Below are 21,495 nucleotides of genomic sequence, written 5' to 3'. Positions count from 1 at the left end.
AATTACTACCCTTTTGGATAAGCACATTCGATCTGCCAATTTATTTAAACTCATAAGCAAGCTGAAGTGGAGGCACATATCTAATCTTTTTACTTTTAGAGACAGGATCTTATTCCATAGCCTTGGCTGAACCAGTAATTTACAAATCAGGCTAGCAACAAACTTGTGACAATCCTCTTACCTCTGTATGCCAAGTGCCAAGAACACAGGCGTGCCCTTCTAAAGTAGGTATTCTTAATATTTTTAAAACATTTATGTATATGTTTCTGTATGGGCACATGTACCATGGCGTGTGATCAGAGAACAAGTCCAGGAGTCAGCTCCCGTCACCTCCTGGGTCTCAGCAATTGAACTAGTTAGGCATGGTCGCAAGCACCTGTGCCTGCTGAGCCATCTTGCTGGCCCTAAGGTACTCTTGAATCTATTATATAGGCCAACTGAGTTAAGTAAATCCTTTAAGCAATATTATCCTTAAAACAGTAAAGTGTATTCTTATACCAGGGAAAAGATCAGCTAACCTATCCATCCTGGTGGCAGAAGAGACTACCTGCTTTAGTGAACATTCATAGTGACAGTCTGCAGGACCCATGGCTACCTTGTCCACCCACACTGCACCTGGTGCCATCACACCCTTTAGAGTCCCTCACAAACTTCTCACCAGAACTATGCAAAGAGCTTTACAAAGTTTGAGCCCGAAGCTGAGGGAGAGCAGGATCTGGGCTAATGCTTCTGTGATGGAGGGCTTACCAGCCAGGTGCTATGAGGCCTTCATGGGGTCTGGATCTGCCACTTCAATCAACCCCAGCACCTGGGATGCATAGCCTCAGACACAAAGCAGGCTCAGTAGATATGCCAAAGCCCTGCCAACTCTAGGCCAGATAGATGGCATAGGTGATAAGGATGCTTGCTATGCAAGCCTCACAGCAACCCAAGCCCAACCTGTGGAATCCATGGAAAAAAGTCAGAGGAAGTGGTGGCTATCTGTAGTCCTAGTACTCCTTTGGAGAGATGGAGCTGGAAGCTCATGGGCCAGTTAACTTGAAGTACTAAGTACATTAGTAGAAAGAAGTCCCTGCCTTAACCCCACACACCTTTAATTCCAGTACACTGGAGGCCAGCCTAGTCTACAGCCAAAGCTACACCGTGAGTCCCTGTCTCAAACAATACACACAAGACTCTACTTCAATAAGGAGTTAAGAAGGACTGACAATGTCCTCAGACATTCCGGGCCATGGTGTCTGAGCATACACATACTTAGAAGCCTCCAACCATGTGGTAGGCCATCAGCCAGTATGTTGTTAGCACTGAGAACTTCCCCTGGGCAGTCTTTAGACATAGTGTGGCGATGAAAGGTGGTGAGGAGCTGAGCATTCCAGATTCCTGGGCTGGTGAGGAAGAGCTCATGGCAGGTGAGCACAGTACTGTGCACCCTGTGGACACCTAGCAGTGCTTCATGAACCATCCAGAATGAATGAGATGTGCAGGTTGGCATAGCCTCTCGTTTTTATTATTTGTGTATGTAATAGATGTATCTTGTGCATATCCATATACACAGGAAGACAGTTATCTGGTCATATTCTGTCACTCTTATTCCTTTGAGACAGGGTCCTTTTGTTGAGGCTGCTGCCAGGCTTCTGGCCACCAGGCTCTAGCAATAGTCACTGCCCCACCTTGCAGACTCACATGTTCATGTGGTCACACCAGTGTTTTTAGCATGGGTGCTGAATATCTGACCTTGGGTCCTCCTGTCTGTTGTAGTAAGTGTTCTTACACACTAAGCTCTCCCCACTTTCCCAGCTGTGCGGTTTCTTCTCTTCAGGCTGCTTCTGACTCATGTAGAAACTTATAAAACATGTTTTCAACCCTAGTATGTATCTGAGCCACTTAGGAAGCTTCCACAACATCAGGGTATCAACCTCAGTCTAACCAGAGCAGCAGGCTGCAGCCCTGGACATGAGTGGGACATTCTCACAAGGCTTCTTGGCAATCCCATGGTAAAAAAGTTGTCAGTCTCCAGCCTCAGGTTTCTCCAAAGCTGAGGGCCAAATTATCAACTGAATGAAGCTGTTGGGGACAACTGGAGGGACAGGGGAGCAGAGCGAGATGTGTGGAAGGCCAACTTTTTCTCCTAGGCTGTCTGCTTCAGTCAGGGCAATCCCATGGAAGGAGCCCAGCCCTGGCAGACCCCCTGCAGGGTGAAATGGGTATGAGGCTCCCATCATCTTGGGCCAGTCCACAGCTTCTAGAAAGCACTCTGGTTCTGAGGCTCACTGCAGAAACCTCTAACTCCTCCAGGACAGCCAAGGTCCAAAGGGAAGGGCACCGAGGGTACAAGGGACAGCTCAAGAGGCTCATGCAAAAGTGGCAGGTTTTATTGTCCTTTTTGGGCCAGCTGCAGCTTCAGGTCGATAGACCTGGGTACATGGAGAGAAGCAGGTGCGCAGGGCAGGGCCAAGGCACCCCGTGAGCTCCAGGGCTGGGTCTAACCTGAGAGGTTGGCATTGTAGGAATAAGGGAAGGCTCCAGGGGCAGAGGTTACCCCCAGTCAGGGAGAGCAAGTCTCAGAGCTACCTGTGTTCTTATCTCTGCTAGGGGACAAGGTAGGAGATATGGAAACAGCCTTAGTACACTGCTGGTCAGGAGATGGGACCAGACCCTGACCTCTGGTTCCTGAAGCACACAGAAGTCTGAATTGGAGAATCTGTCCAGGTGGACTTTCCAGGGCAGGAGGGCACCTCTGGGGGCTTAAATAAACGGCAGGGTGAAAGACGCAGCGGGTGACCAGCCATCCAGGAGAGCTCGCCTGGTGCTGGAGAATGTGGCCCACATTGCACCTACTCCTTCAGACTCCTGGTGGGAGGTGTTGGCTCCACCTCTGTGACAGACAGATGGGTGGAAGGCAGTGGCTGGAGGCCTAGCGCAGGTCCTCCTCGTCACCCTGAATGGTCTTCTTTATGCGCAGAAGCATGGTGGTAAGCCACTGGTCCAGTCTTGAGATGGAGTCATATTCCTTCACCTATGGCACAGAGAGGGTGAGCCATGACACACTGCTCTCCTGGAACCCTCCTTGGCCCCAGTCCTGAGGTTTCCTAGAGAGCACCCTGTCACCTCAGCCTGCAAAGCTCGGAGTATGAGTTGGCAGGAAAAGACTTGTAATTTAAAAGACCTCCGAGCACCCTGGCTTTGTGGGTGGACTTGAGGCCTGGAGGCATTTGGAAACACTGCCTCTCCCACCTCCGAGCCAAGTCAGGGGCCTGGTTACTGAGGGCACCCAGAGAGTGATGTCAGCAGCAAGTACTGGCTAGAGAACCAAGGTAGACACAGTTGGAAACAAATGTTCAGGGTGGAGTGGGAAAGGGAAACAATCCCGCAGGGCAGGCAGCTGAGGAGTCCAGTCCAGCCGTCCACAGGGGCGGGCTCTGAAGACGGTCTGGTTTGTGGGGCAGAGAGATGGACTGAAATTCCAAGGGACCAAGGCAAGTACCAGTCTCTCCTCAGCCTTTGTGCCACCATCTATAAAGTGGGGCAAACACTGAGGGTTCCAGGATGACTCACAGGAAAGAAAATGACAGTCAAGGCCCAGGGCCTAGGGTTCAAGTAGGGCAGAGTCTTTTGGGGATGGGGAAGTATTGAGAGGGTTTCTCTGTGTAGCCCTAGCTGTTCTGGAACTTGTTCTGTAGACCAGGCTGACCTTGAACTTACAGAGATCTTCCTGCCTCTGCATCCCAAGTATCGGGATTAAAGTATGTGCTGTAACTGCTTGGCTTAAGTAGAGTAGAATTTATGAGAGAGCACGTTGGAGAAGATCCACTGGCCAGAACTTCTGTGCCAGCCACTCACCGCCTCTGTGTAGCTGTCCACATTCTGTTCTTCATGGGCTTCCAGCAGCTTCTGCAAACAGGGTCAGAGTCAGCCAGACCCAGGAGATGTTGTGGGGTGAAACTGCAAGGAGGACCCCACACTGACAGGTTCTGCCCCAGTTGGGACAGTGTGGTGCATGTGCAGGGGAAAGCCCACCTCCTGGCCCTGCCCACTTCTCTCCATGGTCCCTGTGTTAACTGTACTTGTTTCAGGTAGAGAACTGAGCAGGATGGCAGGAGAAAACAAATCAAACACAGCCCCGAGAGGCAATTTTGGTGGTTACCCCAGCTGAGACCCAGATCCGAGCTTCCCTGCCCATCCACACCCAGATCAGGAGGAGCCAGATCCGATGCTCACTTTCATCAGCTTGCATTCCCGGGAATCCGAGAAGGCCGGGAAGAGCTCCTCATACTTCTGAACAGCGAGCTGAGCAACAGGAGAGAGGGTGAGAAGAGCTAAGAAAGACTGGGGCACCAAAACCACCGGCTGGCAGTTCTGATTTGGCACTTCATGCTCTGGTCTCCAGGATCACCTGACTCGGGCCTGATGGTGCCACCCCCAACTCAGCTGAGTCCAGGTGGCAGAGGTGGTGGTAGAAAGGGGCAGGCTTTCCAGGCATTGAGTAGGGAAGGAGGCAAAAGAGCCTACTGCACACGCCAGGCCTACAGCTGCGCATTCACACATGGAACCCTGTGAGGGCCTTGAGTGGGTCAGTGGCAGTGGGAAAACTTACTGGGGATGCCAGGTGAGTTGGGTGGGGGTGCAGCTTATTCTGACAAAACCCAACTGCGTGCTCATAATTCATCAGTGCAGGCCGGGTGTGGCTCAGTGGTAGAGCATTTGCATAGCGGACATGAGGCTCAGGGCCCATGCCTACCCCAGAAAGTAAAAAGAGCAAACTGTTCTACCTCCCCCAAATGCACAGCCGCCAGCTATGCTCAGGCAGGGAAGGAGACTGTGGGGCAACCAGACATCATGTAGTCCCTGTGAGGCTATCAGGGATTGAAAGCCAACGTCCAGTTTCCAGATCCTTCTACCAACCACTGCTATCCCTGTCCCTGACCTTTTGCCCAGAAGCACTGAAATTTAGTGGGCAGGCATAGAGCCAAAGGTAAAGTTGTGCCACCAAGAGTCCCAGGTCTTGGCAGGAACTGTGCCTGGGGTTCAGCAGCTTCTGCACCATAGGTGAATGGGACAGTCAGGATACACAGTCCCATAAAGGGGACAGGCCAGCAAGGAGCCAGCCAGCAGCTGGGAACTCAGAAAAGCATCCAGACTGTTTTCCATCCTAAGCAAAGGGTAGGGGCTAAGTAGATAAACTGGCCTCTGACACTGAGGAACATCTTGGCCTGTTGACAATGGCAGCCTGGAAAGGTGGCCTGGCTGGTGGGGGCTCACCTTGGCGTTGAGCATGTCAATGCAGAAGTGGCAGAGGGCCGCCTTGAAGAAGTAGTCTTTGGCGCTGTACTTGAGGAGGGGACTGTCCATGGCACTGGTTCCCACCTGTAGCCACATATCACCATGAGCTTAGGCAGGCAACTCAAGGGTGAAGGTCATACCCTACTGTGAGGTCTGGGGACCTCAGGATGACAGTGAACAGAGACAGCTCAGCAAGGTTACAAAGTGTTGCCAGAGTGACCAGAACATGACTAGGGTGTGGGTGGAGCAAGGGAAGCCAGGTGTCTGTGGGCCTCTCCCCAAGTCGGTGGGGGAGGAGGCAACACTGCCAGATACACAGGAAACTGGCATTTAGTGGGCAAAGGGGTGGCAGTTGTGGGAGTATGAGAAATAGTGCCTGCCCTTCTCCCACGGCCATAGCCTGTCCCACCTCAAACACAGTGTCACATGACACTTGCTGCTTCCCATGGTTCAGGGTCCCTCCTCTGCTGATTCTTCTCCCTCCCGCCTTACTTTTTCTGCAGAGGATACCCAGCTCTGGGGAAAGAACCCATGAGGAGGGGCAGGACACACCTAAGACAGGTTGTAGGTGGAAGAAGCATTTGGTGAGAGTGGCCTGGGAAAGAGTGGGGATGGACTGGGGCAGGCAGACGTGGGTGGCAGAAGCTGACAGCCAGGCAAAGCCCACCTGCTCATAGATGTCGATAGCCTTCTGGTACTGCTCCAGCTGTGCGGCGTAGCCAGCCACCTTCAGCAGACACTTGTTGGCTGAGCTGTGGGAAGGAGGGGCATGAAGAGACAGTAGCAAGTCCCATAAGGAGGGGCAGGCTGGGGAGGGGATACCTGTTGGACTCTTCTCCTTTGTAGTAGTCTGCAGACTGCTCATAGTGGGCGATGGCCTGGGGAGACATGAGAACGGGGCAACTGGAACGGAAGACAAGGTGGAGCAGTGCTTTAACACAGCCTCCCCTGCCTTCCAAGATCACAGGGAAGGGCATCATGGTGGGTGGGAACCATGAGGCACCATAGGCCCAGGCACAGCCAGCCTGAACACCAGCTCACCTTCTCTACATCCACCAGTTCTGTCTCATAGATCTCAGCGATGGAGATGTGGTGCTTGGCTGCGATTGTGAATCTGCCCTGGGGGCAGGGGGAGAGCACAGTAAAGGGATGTGACCAGAGATGTATTCCACACCAAGTCTCACCCCAATCCAGTCCAGCCTTCTTGGGTTCCCACCTCGGTAAAGGGTCTGACCACACAAGACAGGGAGATGACTCATGAAGGGATGGACAGCAATGAGCTAATAAGAGCAGTGGCCTAGTGTGGCCGACTACCTAGCAGCTGTCTCTCAGGATAGTAGCCTTCCTAGAGGGAGAGACTGAGCATTTCTCAGGCTCCTAGGGACATCAGGGGAGGGCCAGGCAAGGGAAGCACTGCATAGACACTGCAGCCACAAGGGGATCACCAAGGGGACAGAGGCAGCATGTGCATGAGGACATGAGCAGAGGCTGCAGCACACACCCCGTTCTGTAGCTCAGCTCAGCGATCAAATCCCTGCCCTCTAAAGCACAGCATAAACAGGACAGGACAGAGCAAGGCAGGATCAGCAAGCAACCCTTACCATGTCTGTATAGATCTCAATTGCTCTCATCAGACAGTTAATGGCCTCTAGGGAGCAAAGAGAAGACGAAGAGGTCATTATAGCAGGTCCTGAAGACAGGAGGCAGACTGTACTCCCTGAGGGAGATGACAGGCACGTGGTTGCCTTAGCTTCAGGGCTCTTAGGATCTCCAGAGCAACCGGAAGGAAAGGATGGGAGCCCTAGGCCCCGGGCAACCTGGTCAGATTGGGTATTTCTGCATATGAGACATGCTGCACACATCTTCCCAGGGAGGCCCTCTCCCTTAGGCAGCCGTATTCCCAGCTTTCAAGCATGATCAGGGCACAGTGGCATAGTCAGACTCCCACAGAGTCTGAATCAGACTATCAAAGCCCTACCATCAAAGGGCAAACTGACAGCCAGTGCTAAGCTGGGGCAGGGGCTACAGTGCTCAGCATCTGTCCTTGGAGGCTTTACCTTGAGTAAGCCCTATCCTTGATACTGGCCTGACTGGCCCCTCCTGCAGAGAAGGCTGGATGCACTGAGCACTGGGCCTCTCATGGGGGCTCTGCACCCCCAGCTCAAGAGCACTGTCCTCTCCTTAGTGCACCCAAAAGGTCCTGGCCCCGCTGGCTGCTTGAATAGCAAGCTGTACCAAACACCAGGATGGCACCAGGCTACCTTCGTTGTACCACTTCTTCTAAGATTTTAAATTGGGAAAAGGATTTTTTTTAAAACAAGTTATTTGGAGGAGAGAGGCCTGAGTGGGAGGCACATTCTAGCAGATGGAAATGAACTCTCAGTATCTTCTAACCACCATCTCAGGAGGGGAGCACTGGGCAACGAATGGGGTTGGGGAGGCACAGCCGGTCAAGGGTCTAGATGGATTATAGAGCTAGGAAGGCTCCATGGCTGCCTGGGCTCTCTTCAGATGAGGATGCTAAGGTTGCTTCCTGCAGGGATTTCAGTAGCTAAGGCCTGTTGGCATGGGATCGGTTGATGGGGCAGTCTCTGCCACAGAAGCAGGGGAGAAACATGGATTCACAGGGCCTTGGCTCCTTGCTCTGGGAACAGCTTAGACAGTAGCAGGCTGTTGGCTGACACCCTTATCTGCTTTCACTGAAGGGCTTATCTGATGCCACAGGTCTGTTCCTACACTCCTGGGTGTTCAGCCTGTAGAGAGCAGGTAGAGGGTTACAGAGCCCAGCTCAACTCTGCATTACCCTGAATCCCTGGCCATATGCAGATATAAGCAAGCACGGTTCACAATAAAACAGGAACAAATTGCAAGCTCCGATAAGGAGAGAGGATGGATGAAAAGGCGTCTTATACATAGCAGGCATCCAGGAAACACCAGTGGGCGTGGGGTTAGATAGAAGACATGTGAAGACAGACTATTTCCCTGCCTGTGCACATGCACAGCAGGCTCCTACTTTAAAAGGGTTAAATTCTCAGGCCATCAGCTGCTGATAATGGAAAGCCTCAGGTGAGATTCCTAAAGAGATGATGGACGAGACCATACGGCAGGTGATCAGACAGGTAAGGGAGATCCCTCATGAATAAACTGGGTGTTCAAGCCTCCCCTGGCCTTCCAGCTGTTTCCCAGGATACTAGCCACATGGGGGAAGCTCTAGAGCTCAGGGTAGCTCCCTTCTGGATATCAGAAACTGCTATGTACACGTCACGGTAGGCCTACGCTATCACTGAGGAGAAAGCAAAGCCCAGAAGAGTGATGGGGCCAGGAAGCTGTTTCATGGTGCAGCCCAGGGCCCTGGGCTCCTCGGGGAGGGGAAATGAGCTCAGGCTTCCCGGGCGCCTTCCCCTGCTTGGCTACTCTTCTCTGTGAGCCCTGTCTCCCATACAAACACACTCCTTTTCCCCATCTGTGCAACTGTGACTGGGGAGGGCTGGATGTCACACAGCTGCCATCCCTCCCTGTCCAGCCTGAGTCCCTAGCCCTTAACAGCCCTTAACAGTTGTGTGAAGCTCTGCTCTCACAACTGCTTTCCCTGCCCTGTAAGCCGGCCTCTCGCAGTCTACCCTCTGCACCTTCACACCCCTGGCTGCAGCAGCCTTGGTACACCTCCACATTGCCCACGCCTGGGTCTCCAGAGGAAAATGACATGACCACAAGCTGGGAGGTCCAGTTCTGTTCAAAGAGCTCCTGACGCTCTGGCATCCTGCAGGCTGGCAGCCACTGCCACCCAGGAACTAGTAGTCCTCCCGGCCACTCCTGATGGAGCGACAGCTGAGGGGCACAGATGCCAAGCAGTATCTCCAGAAACACAAGAGGGGAAAGCATGAGGATAGCTGTGTGGAGGAGAGCACTGCCCTGAGCCCCTGGGTGTATCTAAGTCCTAGCCCGATGAGAGGTCATCCATCTCTCTCTGCTTGTCAGGCCTGAGCCCCACCACATCACAGCTAAACAAACAGGAGTGACCAGTCAGCCCAGGCACAGAGTCAACACTGTCACCTCTCTAACTGGGAGTGGTTCTGAAACAATGGCAGCTATTCACTGATGCTGGAGAAAGCAGGGTGCTTGCCTTCTCCCCAGAAGTGGGCCTTTGTCCAAACACTGAGCATCCTCCTTTGAAAAGAATATTCACTTCTTTTTCATTCTCCTGAGGGGAAAAGAAATCCTAGATATTTAAAAAATTTATTTATGAGACTTAGTCTCACATAGGCCCAGGCTTGCCTCAAACTCACTTGTAACTAAGAGCTGAGGATGGCTTTGAATGCCTGATCTTTCTGCCTCTACCTACCAAATGCTTAGATGATAGGCACGCATCACCATGACTTCATTAGACACCTCTGCTTGCCAAAGTTTAAAGTTAGCAATCTATGTGGCTCTAAGATTTAAAAAAAGAACCATTCTGGGAACCAGGGATGTGTACAACATATTCTCAGCACATCAGAGGTCCGGGCCGAATCCCTAGCATCACAAAAATAAGTGAATAAAAATATCGAAAGCAAACCCCCTAGCCCAGGAAATCCAACTCTGATGTCCATGGGCTGGGCTGTGTCCAAACCAGGCTTCTGTCCCCATAGGCTCTGCTTTAAGGAACTGGGCCCTGGCAACTCTCTCTGCTTCTTCCTGGAGTGCAGGGAAGCAAGGTCAAGCTGATTTCCACTTTACTTGGCTCATCCTGGACTGCCTGCTCCCTTCTGCATGCTAATTCTGACAACTGAACAGCTTTGCCTGGCTCCCTGGCAAACAGTGGGTCTGAAATGGAACTCCCACTCCCAAATGTTCAAAGCCGGGGAGGGGGTGATGGTTGCACACTAGGGTGGGAGAGGTGCCACCTGCAGGGCAGGACGCCAGTGCCAGCCAAGGACCAGCCAATTCTGAAGTTAGGGTTTGTTTTGTTCCTGGCCTATCATGTGTCAGGCACTGGAAACCCCAGATCTGTACAGACACCTGAGGATGTGGAGACAGCATTCAACTGCTTTTTATCCATGGCTCACACAGGTCCTTACCTTGGGGGTCAGCTTTCTTGAAAGCATTGCCAGCGTCCACGAAGCAGGTGGCTGCATCGTGCTTGCTTTGGAGCTGTAGGTGCAGTTGGGCAGCCTGGCAGAAAGCATTCCCAGCAGCTAGAATAGAACAGATTGTCCCACCTTCAGTCGCTGCCCCAGGAGGCACTTTGGGCTCTCAAGAAGACAGCTAGAGTCTCAGGTAGAGGCCAAGATCAGCCCACTCCAGCCCAATGGTAGCCTTTGCAGAGAGAGCTTCTTTTCTGGTTGAATGAGGATGTCAGAAAGCTGCCTTGGGAAGCCTAGTCCCAGGTATACATAAACAGCCAGCGTGAACCCAGTACCAACCCCATACCCTCCACCCAGCCTGTGCCAGCAACCCCAGAGGCACCACTTCCACAGAGAGAAAGGAAAGGCAGGCATAGCTGAGCATGGCAAATACACGACATCCAGGCTCTTGGGTTTAGCAACTCTCCCCTTGAACAGGGAAGCCTGGAATCTAAACAGAAAGCAAGGGAGATACAGGGAGGGTATGAGGGGTGCTCTGGGAAGGTACAGGGGAAATGAGCCCATTTCTCTCCTCAACTTCCCAAAGCTCTCAGGTACACCCCTATTATGAGTCCTCGCCTAGAAAGGGAAACAGGAAATGGACAGCAAGAGCCAGAGTCCACAAAGACAGTGCTCATGCCTGAGAGCCAGGACATCCTATTCTGCTCACAGACGTCCCCAAGCCTGGCCAAGGGGAGGCAGCAGGTCTCCCCCACTGTGCTTCAGTATCACCTCAGCTGGGCTAAGGTGCTCCTCCAGTCCCAGCCGAGCTTAGGAGGACTGGCTTGCCTCTCACCTGAGTACAGCAGGACACACAAAGCTTACCAGGGCTTTGCCCTACCATTATCTGACTACATCATCAGTAACAGTAGCAGTACTTGTCATTGTTACCCTACTGTTTTGGTTTTTCTGAGGCAGGTTTTCTTTTATTGCAGAATAATCTCAAATCCCCGAAGTAGCCCAGGGGGTCCTTAAACTCCTGCTCCATCTCCGGAGTGCTGGAACACACACTTGGCTCCTGAATTATTTTTAGGAGATCTCTACATAGTTAAAAAACAAAGTTGAAAACATGGAACAAATGGTCTAAGACTTCTTTCTGTTTTGAATATGGGGAGGGGCAGGAATACAACCTGTGATTAAAAAGCAGGCCTTGGAGTGCTGGACTTTGGGAGCTCCACTCATAGGACGTGGCAATAACTGAGTCTACTACCTTGCAGCTCTGGACCCTACTGACCAACCTTGCTGACAATGGAAGCCACACTATAAGATCAAGCTTGGTAGGCTCCACACAATGATGGGCTGCCCCAAAAGATCTCATCTGGAGGCAAGTAAATGTCCTCCATGCCTCCTCTCAAAAAGACATCCTACCACCACCCCAACTCAAGGGGCAAAGCACCCCATTTGGTCTCATGCTGTGGCATCCTGAGGATGAAGAGGGGACTTCAAGGCCACACGCAGGGCCAGGCCTGTGGGCTGAGGGCACGCACCGCTCCAGTTCTTGGCCATCTTGAACATGTTCGCCGCTCTGGCATAGATCTCGCATGCTTCCTCTATTTTGGATGAGCCTCTGGGGGAGAAGGGAAGAGATGAAGAGATCATCCAGTCTTCTATCAGAAAGCAAACCCGTGCTCTGCCCTGCCGTCAGCTGAGCAGTGCTCTTAGCCCTGCATACAGGCAATCTGCAGGGAGGAGGTTGTTCGTGCCATCCCTGGAGGGGAGTGTGTGGGTTCCCATGGTAGTGGTGATGTTGATTCCTGACCTCCCCTCCTCCACAGCCTGACTCTTCAGCCCCTTCTAATTCCTGCCTAGGTGGTAGGTGACTACTTAGACCTAGGAAATCTACAGATTCCTGTACTTGAGGAGACTGCACAGCATTCTGGGGGAATCCTCAGGACTCTGATCCTTGCACATGGCCATGGTTCCAGAAAGGCCTCAATACAGAGTGTGTTGTCAGACTTCAGAACAAGGCAGATACGGCACATGACAGCCATATGGAGGAACACTATCACAAGACATAAATAAAAAATGCTCCTGAAACACACATATTTATATAAACACTGAATATTTTTGGAAAAATATACCCAAACCTAGTAACAGCATTGTTTGCTGAGGTAGAGCCTGCAGAACTGGGGCTGGGGGTGGTGGTTTATCCACTGTACACATTTACGCTACTAATTTGTTTTGTACCATCTGCACATCTTATCTTTCCGAAAATTTATATATTTTATTACCTTATTTTTAACCAGACTTTCTTGTTGCCTAGGCTGGCCTCAAACTCTGGATCTTCCTGCCAACGCCTTCTGAGTGCTGGGATTACAGGTATGCACTACAGACCCATGTGGTCCTGGGGACAGCCTCATACATGCTAGGCAAACTCAGCTCTATCTCCAGCACTGTATGTTTTATTATCAGGATTTATATTTGACCCTGTAGCCCAGCAATGAACACCACCATTTGCAATTTATCCTAAGACACAAACCATAAGAATTGCAAAGGCACTTGGCATAACATTCTGGAAATGCAAAACCGCCCTCTACACCCACTGTGCCAGGGTAGGAGCCTAGGAGACACAAGTGGAGCGGACTTTTAGTCTCTTTGCTGAATCAAACTTACACAGTGGGAAGTGATCTAAGACTCCCCATCCCACTGTGGGCTTGTACTGTCACATCTGACTTTAGCACGTATTCTGCCACTGAGCTCTTATCTCCTGCCCCAGTATCTTGTAGATATTTTTTTTTTTTTTTTTTTTTTTTTTTGTTTTTGAGGCAGGGTTTCTCTGTGTAGCCCTGGCTGTCCTGGAACTCACATTGTAGACCAGGCTGGCCTCGAACTCAGAAATCTGCCAGCCTCTGCCTCCCGAGTGCTGGGATTAAAGGCGTGCGCCACCACGCCCGGCTTCTTGTAGATATTTTGAAATCAGGGAGAAATCAGGGATACCTCTTTGGGCTTTACTCTTGCTTCTCAACCTCCTAGAGGTTCATATGAACCTTCTGGGCTGAGGGCAGGGAGGTGGGCGTGCAGGAGAGGGGAGCTTCCTTACTAGCTCAAACGCCTAAGTCCCTTCCATTCAGTCTTCCAACGAGCACTAGCCCATGAAGTCTGTGACCTGACAAACTCTCATCAGCACATGAGCAGTCGATGACATTCTCCAATATCCCATCAAACGGATTTGAAGCCTTCCCAAACTGTTAATGATTTAAAAAAAAAAAAAAAAAAAAAACCAAAAAGGAACATTTCCTCATGAAAAGTCACATACACTATCCTCACCACCTGCCCTGTACTCCCCAAGTTAACAGATGCAGCGTGGATGACAACTGGGAACTTGGCTCTATCACACAGCTGTGGGGGCTATGGTGTTCATGTGTGATCTAAGACAGAACATAGCCCTGATCAGTGTGGGGCAGCACCCACAACCCTGAACATGCCTGCCCATGTGCTCAATAGGTGGGTGGGCCTGGATTGGTTTTAGAGGCTGATCACTGTGCTAAGCCAGCAATGGTCTGGAGATCTCCTGAGTCCAAACAGCACCAGGTAAAGTGTTTCCTCAGAGTCCACCCTCTCCTGCTCTGGCTCCATGTCCCTCTCCCCCACATTACTGCGACCCTGTCTTCCCTTGAGCCACTCCCAGCCATGGTGAGGCCAGAAATGTTCATGTTGCTGTCAGCACAGGATAAATCAGGAAGGCCCCTTGAACCTGGATGTAAAACACCCACAAGGACCTTTGGAATGTACTAGATGTACATGTTTCTCAGGATGTACTAGAAATACAATCCAGAGCCTGGCACATGCTCAACTGCTCTGCCATTGACACCTAGAGCCCCAGGAATATCCATATTCTCTGTCTCTGTCAGAGCCTCATGTATCTCAACACCCAGGCTAGCCTCAATTTTGTTATGTACTGAGGTTAGCCTTTATGCTTGATTTTATGTGGTACTTGGAATGTGGGACCTTGTGCATGCCAGCCAAACTCACTATCAACTAAGCTATATCCCTGAAATTCTTTTTTTACATTTATTTTATGAATATGAGTGTTTTGCCTGCATGTATGTATGTATGTATGCATACATGCATGCATGCCATCTGGGTGCCTAGTGTCCGAGAAAATCAGCTGAGGGTGTCAGGCATACTGAAAGTGTAGTCCCAGACAGTTGTGAGTCACCATGTGGACTCTGTGACTTGAATCTGGGTCCTCTGGCAAGAACAACAAGTGCTCTTAAGTGCACCTCTCCATCCTTTGGGACACTGTCTGAATCGTCCCTGCTCACAGGCATTAGCCACAGATCACACTCCAGTGATTCCCCAGCTAATCATTACTTGGTGGGTAGAACTAAGTCCTATGAGGCCCCAAATGCTCCTAGCAGAGCAGATGTGTCCAGTGTCACCAAGAAGCCCGAGGCGGAGTGGTGATGAACAGTCACTGCTGGCTAGGTTGGCTTTAGCTCAGCACAACAGGCAGACTCAGCATAAAGTCTACCAAGCCACTGCCTGAAGCTCTCTGATCCCATGCTAAGCTGGGCTGACCTGTCTACAGCAGGGAAAGCCAGAGGGATTACTGCCTCTGGCCCCAGGCTGCCTCCTGCCCCATACCCTGGTCCTTGCCCTGCCTCCGTGAGATGGCAACAGAGGATCTCCAGAGTCCCAATTCCTGTTGCTGATGGGAGGAAAGTCACAAGGGGCAAATCTACTTGTGTAGGTTACCCAGTAAATCCTGAAGAAAGCCATATGCACACTTCCTTAGCTGTGAAAACAAGTATCTGAAGGTTTGATGATGGCTGTTCACCGAGAAGGAAGCCTGCTGTCCACATATGCTTGCTCACAGCTGCTTGGCATGAGGGCTGTATCTGAGGGTGTGAGGCCAGGGCTCAGTCCTCAGTGGCACTGGAGGTGAGATGCACAGCGTGTGCAGAGGCTGAGTCAGCAAACACGGTTGAGGAGCCGAGGAAGGGAAGTCAGCAAGGTGGATAGGGCAGGGCATGGCACAACTAGGTTGAAGCAGGCAGGACAAGGAAGAGTAGAGGGCTTGCTCTGTCTGGCATGAGTGAGAGTGGCGGGAAGGAAGATGCCCTCAGATCCACTGTGCTATGCTGCTCCTCTGCTGGCTCACCAAGGCTTCCCACACCAGCTTGGGGAAGCTGTTTCAGTCACCTCTTTACTATGTGGCCTGACTAGAACTGCTGACCACTGAAAGGATGCCTCCTGCATGAGGCACCATAGGCTCACTGGCTGCGCCCTGAAGGCTTTGGGTAGAGCTGCTTGTGACAGCTGACAGCCTCCCCCACTGACCTCCTCCAAGCTGCCTTGGTTGCACTCTTCAGCCCACAGCTCCATGCCTCACTGGGAATAGAGGGAACTGGTTGGGGCTGGCCTGGTGCAGGCTGTCTATAATTACCGCTCAGCTCTGCTCCCCCAAGAGGCGGAGGAAGCAGCCTCAGGCCTCCCAGGCACAGCTGCCATATGGAGTGCTGAATGGTGCCAGGGAAGTGCAGGCGCTGTTGGCAGTGGCCAGGGGCTTCTGCAGGACTGGCTTGGCCGGCCTGCCTCCATTCCCTGGACACTTTCTTGCTCCAGAACCATGCCATTTCATTCCCCTTGCAGTTTGAGTCTGGAGTCTGAGACTGTCCCTTCTGTCCTCCTGGCAGCCACAGCCACTGGTTCCCTGTTCTCTCCTAGGACTTAAGGCTCACTGGCCAGATTAGCCACCCAGGGTACTTAGTTGCCACTAATACAATGAACCCACGGCTTGCCACAATCAGCCCTGGCTCCCAGCAGGGTTCTCCACTGGTGCTGTTGCTGGGGGACCTCTAGGAGCATGTGCAAGCTGACACTGCCTGTCCCTTGTTGAGCACACCAGTGTCCTCTTGAAAATGAGGGTGGCCAGGTGCATGCCGGTCTTGAGTACACAGAGAACATACACACTGCTGGGCTGCTGACAGAACAACTCTGCTCTTGCTGGAGTTGCCAAGCATCCTCTAGGTAATGGACACATTATATAGCCAGCCCTCACAGGTCAGCATAGGCAGGAGGACCCAGAGAGAAAGGATCACCATCTCGCCACCATGCCCTCAAATCTTCTTGGAACCCTCTCCCATGTGTCTGTAGGACAGTGACTAGCAGGAACTGTTCAGGCACTTGTCTGTGTCTGTGACCTTGGGCTAGTACCCCAGAGCCTGCCTCTCCTCAGCCACACAATAGACTGAACCTGACCTGGGAGAAATCTGAGAGAGCACACACGGGCACCTGGCCTCGGCACAGGGCCTGGGAGGTGCTCAGGAGGCTGCAGAGCAGAGGAAACAACCCCTCCACAGTGAGCGCTTTCAGAGTAGTTGTGACGATGCGTCCTTGCCTTTCCTGTCACAGGGACAGGGCTCCGCACCTTGCGGGTGTGTCACTGTCATCACACCCCACAGAGTCAGATCACCTCAGCAGCTCAGCATGGGTTCTGAGGCCTCCTCACTTGTGAGCTGTGCACACCTCCTTTGTTTCTAGACTCCCGGGTCTCCCCTTCCTGCACCAATCTGCCAGTGCAGACAGGACAGTGGCCTATGTCTCTGGCTCTGCACCCATGGTGTGGACCCATCAGGATCACGAATGTTCTAAAAACCTATAGCTGTCTTCAGTATGTCCTAGCTTCCCACTCGTCACAGGGGGGCAGGCAATCCTTCCACGCTGACATTGCATAAGGAAGTAACCTGTGACTCAAAGGGTACCATTTGTTTATATAAATGCTACCCCCTCTCATGGAAGAGATCTGAGCAGATGCTGGTGTCTGCAGGGTGGGGTGGGGGATGGAGGGTGGTTAAGGGAGGACACTGTAGTTAATAGTGAGTCTACTGTCCCATCACACTGCCAGCTCAAGGAGGGGTCACAGGTGTTGCTCATGCAGCCTGAAGGCCTCCTCTGTGTGCCCCGACAGGATCTCACTCCTCACGGCCCAGAATGCTGACATTTGCCTTCCTTACAAAAAAAGTGCTGGGCTTGCCCCGGCCTCTCGGCAACTTCTTCCACACAGGAGGTGACAGGGAACCTTTGTGCAACCAGTTGGCAGAGGCCATCCTGTGATTAAGCCAGGAGCCCTAGGATTCCCCGACAAAGCTCACCTGCCCTGCAGACTGGGCAGGAGCCATCCTGCTGTGTCCTTGCAGCTGGTGAGCTGGTGGCTCCTGCTGGGAGGATAGTGAACTTCCCAGATGGCAGGGAGCCGACACAAAGCAGAGCCTGCCCCGGGCTCTGCACAACGCCTGTGGGCCCAGGTGGAGGAACCCTCCCTTCCCAAGCAGGAGTCCGACTCACTTCCAGAGCTGGCCTTGCAGGTGCCTGTCCTCAGGCAGCTCAAACGGAACCAGCTTGTCAACATGTCATCTGGCTGTTTGTATACAGAACACTCTGCCACCTCCTCCAGTTTCCCCGAGCCTCCAGCTCAACTTGCAGCGATGATACCAGTGGACATCTCATACTCACGCCCCGAGTCAACAGTAATCACTGTGCTCCCGGCCAGCCTGCTCACTCTATAGAAACATGCTGGGAACAGGGCTCACTCTGATCTTTTCTCGTCAAGGAAGAAACTCCCCAACCACACTGGCATCCCACAGGGAATGGTTTGTCCTGGAACTCCCTATGTATACCAAGCTGACATCAAATTTACAGAGATGTGCCAGCCTCTGGTTCCCGAGTGCTAGTCTTTTGGTTTTTGAAGGGAAGGTTATAAGGCGAAGTTAGGGATCAGGAAGAGCCCTACAGAACAGAACTGTCCTTCAGGACCAATTCAGTCCCTATGGGTTACAGCAGAGGGGCAAAAGGAGGGGAAGGGTATCCAGACTCTCAGGCAGGCATGCCCATCACCAAGGGAAGGTGCTAAAAAGGCGTTGTCCTTAAACTAAATGGTGTTTTAAAGCCCCCTAGTGTCTACTAGCCCAGAAATCTAGACATGTGAAGATGGGTGAGAATAGCCTACTTGACCCATGTAACCTGAGCAGAGGCCTCTTAACTTGGGGAGCTTTCATCACGGGCATTCCCAAGAGCAGAAGTCGCCTCAGAGAGCAGCTGAGTGAAGGCTGCTTGTCAAATGTTTACCAGGCAGCCCCAGATCTAAGAGGTGGGCCCATCTGGTGGTGGTTTCTCTCCAGGTGATCTTGGGGTACTTCCGAGGCCCCTGAGTTCCAGTGGGCCCTGCTCACTTCCCTATAGTACATCCTCTATTCTTCCTGGAAGGACCAGGAGAAACCCACTTGCTCTTTCAAATGTTTGTAGAAAACTGCTGTGGGGGCAGGCAGCAGTCTAAGGGAGGCAGCACCTCAAAGTAGTCTGCCAATGCCCTCCCTACACACAGTGTCCACAGCAGGCATGAGTGTCCTGGAGTCTCTGGGCTTCAGAAGCACTAGGCTAATGGAGAGGGCTATGGAACTCCAGGGGCCAGGTCTGACCACCTGGTGTCCCCTCTGCTTCCTGTGCTGCTAGACAAATAAATCAAGTCTAGGCTGCCCACTTTATCCTTTACCCACCTCCACAGTGTTCTTGTGGGGACTACATAAGGTTGACTGCCTGGCCCAGGCAGGGCTGGGCAGCAGAGGGAGCAACTGGCAGGCATGATCCACTATTGCTGTAACAGGGTTCCTTCCACATCACTGTGTGTGTGTGTGTGTTTTTTTCTAAAGGGTAAAAGAGGAACCTACTGCAACAGGCCCTCACTAAAATCCCGCAGGCTCCCCAGTACCTCAAATCCAAGCCCATGCTCACAGGCTTCATCTATGTCCAGCCCCCCCGGCCCCCAAAGTCATGGTCTGCCTTGGAACTCGCCTGTACTAACCCTTCCTTCAGCAGGCAGGCTTCTGGGCCTTTTCTCAAGCTTGTCCCTTCTGCTGCTCTCCAACTGAGAGACCCCTAGATCTCTTGTTCAGCCCTGGATGAAAGCCCACCCTCTAAGAAGCCATCTCTGTCCCTGTCCTACCATCCCTGCTGCCTAGACTGCCCTCCCAGGCCACTGTTCCCAGCTTCACTCCTCACCAAGAGCCTCCCTCAAGTCCTCAAAGTTTCTTTTCAGCTCAAGAACTTTAAGTGCATGATACAAACTGGCCCTTACACCCAAAAGCTCTGCTCTACCAGTGGCTGGGAAGTGGTAAACAGGTGGGACACACAGCTGCTCTCCTGGGAGCAGCCCAACTCTACACTTATCTCTCTGGGCCAAAGAGATCAGACACTGAGCCATCAGGAAAACTACTGCTGAAAACGGAGCCGGAGGCACCACCCCTACACCACGCCTAACCTGAACTTCTTCCCTTGTGAAGACTGAAGAAACTCTCTCTCTCTCTCTCTCTCAAATGAAACATTCTCATCTAACTGACATAGCCCGTCATTAACCAGATGTCTGTGCAGCAGGTATAAACATTTTTTCAAGTTCCTTTGCTAAACATTATCTGATGGCAAACAACAAGGGATGGCTTCCTCCTCTCCCTCCCCTTCATGTCTTTCTGTCCTCACCCAGCTTATAACAGTCTCTCCCAGAACTCAGGCTTTTCTCCCAGCCTTCCCCCAACTTCCTGGTAGTCTTCTGTATTGTTCCATCCTTGCTTTGGAGGCTTCTGACTTTGTGTCCTACCCCTGCACAGCTCTTCCTCAACACCTGCCTGGACCTTTCCCCAGTGTTCCTCTCTGCCTGTTCCTTCAAGAGCTTTGCCTGCTGCCATGTAGTGTCGTCTCCTCCTACCACCTCCTATATCCCAAGGCTCCGGCCCTCTCCCCAGACCCCTCAAGCACTCCAGTTCTACCATCTTGGTTTCCCCATCAGCATCTTACACTCTCTGAGTCTGCTTCTTCCTGCCTGGTGAGCCTTTCAGCGGGCCAGACTCAATTCTGAGCGCAGTACACATAGTTTATACTCATAACAAACTTCTGCAGTTAGTTTTTACCAACAAGCCTTTTCAGAGAAACCTACTCCCTTAAGATAAAGAAACCTCGGAATCGCATCCCAAGCATGGGTTCTGCTGCTCCTAAGTTAATATGGCTGAAGATGGCAAACTTGCATAAACTTTGTGTGAGGTATCTGCCACCTCCTGGGTGTGTTCAGACTCCAGACTTGAGGACCACCTAGTAGGCGGTGGTCCTACCACCCTAATGATTCTCTTGTGTGCCTCATCCTCCCATCACCTTTGTCTTGGCTAAACCAGTGTCACTGTCCATTCATGCCTGTTCCCCAAGCACAAGTCTCCACCTCTCAGTCCAGGCCTCCTTGCCATCAGTCACTCTTAGCAGGGCCCCACTCACCCTCACACCTCGTACTCCGGCTCATCATGCCCAAGGACGCCCCAGCCCGGGTCCCCTCGGTCTGGTGTCCTCACCCCGGCAGCCTGGGCCGCACAGATCCACGGGCACCGGCCTGGGAAAGGCGCGGCCACCAGTCAGCGGGTGTCGTCAGCCATGGGGCCACGGCCAGGGCCTGCAGGGCCGCTGAGGGGCTCCCAAAGAGCAGAGCAGAAGAGCCCGCTCTTCCCCCGCCTTGGGCCCAGCCTCGCCCACTGCTCACCCAAAGAGGCCGGAGAAGAAGGACTGCGAGTTCTTCACCTTGCGCTCCGCTTCAGCCAGCAGCGCCATAGCCTCAGCCTGCTTCCCGGAGTTGTCCATGACGTCGCGCAGCTGCTCGGCTCAGGCCCGACACAGCCTGGCGACGACTCACAGGCCCCGGACACCGCGCACTCAGCGGAGCTCCGCCCTCTGCGTTGACGTCACCCAGGCCTGCCACCCCACGTGAACCCTGCGAGCCAACCAGTGGGCTCAAGCTGCCTACCGCACTCAACACCTTGACCCCCCCCAACACGTGAGCACACGCCGCGGTCTGACGCCGCTAGCCTCCTGGAACCCCCCACAAGCGCACTGCCACGTGACACCAAATAAGCCAATCATAAGCCCGAACCGCCAAGAGCCCACCGCCCCCAAAGCGCGACCTTTGACTCCCTCCAACCAATCAGCAGGCTCTATAGACTTGTTCCGCCACGCCTCGGGGGAACTGGGTCACACTAATCACCTGACCAGTGTCGCGGCGCTCACGTGACGCCTCTAGGTTCAAGCTCCAGGTTTGACTGACCCAGCAGTTTAGCTCCGCCTTCTGTTTCGCTTTACGTCA

The 21,495-nt window shown here is 52.5% G+C and overlaps 1 protein-coding gene across 1 annotated transcript; it reads right to left on the bottom strand.

Moving 5' to 3' along the window:
• Positions 1-1,485: 1,485 nt before the first annotated feature.
• Positions 1,486-21,102, bottom strand: Napa (NSF attachment protein alpha). Its single transcript, XM_021167665.2, has 11 exons — positions 20,899-21,102; positions 11,870-11,949; positions 10,338-10,454; positions 6,882-6,928; positions 6,322-6,399; positions 6,103-6,158; positions 5,948-6,032; positions 5,260-5,364; positions 4,219-4,287; positions 3,841-3,891; positions 1,486-3,016 (listed from the first exon to the last, which is right to left on the bottom strand). Exons 1-11 carry the CDS (start codon positions 20,994-20,996, stop codon positions 2,915-2,917), a joined length of 888 nt encoding a protein of 295 aa, XP_021023324.1. The 5' UTR covers positions 20,997-21,102; the 3' UTR covers positions 1,486-2,914.
• Between the last annotated feature and the right edge of the window lie 393 nt (positions 21,103-21,495).

This window comes from Mus caroli, chromosome 7 (genome assembly GCF_900094665.2).
Source record: "Mus caroli chromosome 7, CAROLI_EIJ_v1.1, whole genome shotgun sequence".
NCBI classification, from domain to species: Eukaryota; Metazoa; Chordata; class Mammalia; order Rodentia; family Muridae; genus Mus; species Mus caroli.
This window is presented reverse-complemented; position numbering and strand designations above follow the sequence as displayed.

Coding starts and splice junctions, on each gene's coding strand:
- Napa (XM_021167665.2), bottom strand. CDS start 20,996: ATGGACAACTCCGGGAAGCAGGCTGAGGCTATGGCGCTGCTGGCTGAA. Junction 6,159..6,321: donor AACTGGTGGATGTAGAGAAG/GTGAGCTGGTGT, acceptor ATGTCTCCCCAG/GCCATCGCCCACTATGAGCA. Junction 5,365..5,947: donor CTATCGACATCTATGAGCAG/GTGGGCTTTGCC, acceptor ATGTGGCTACAG/GTGGGAACCAGTGCCATGGA.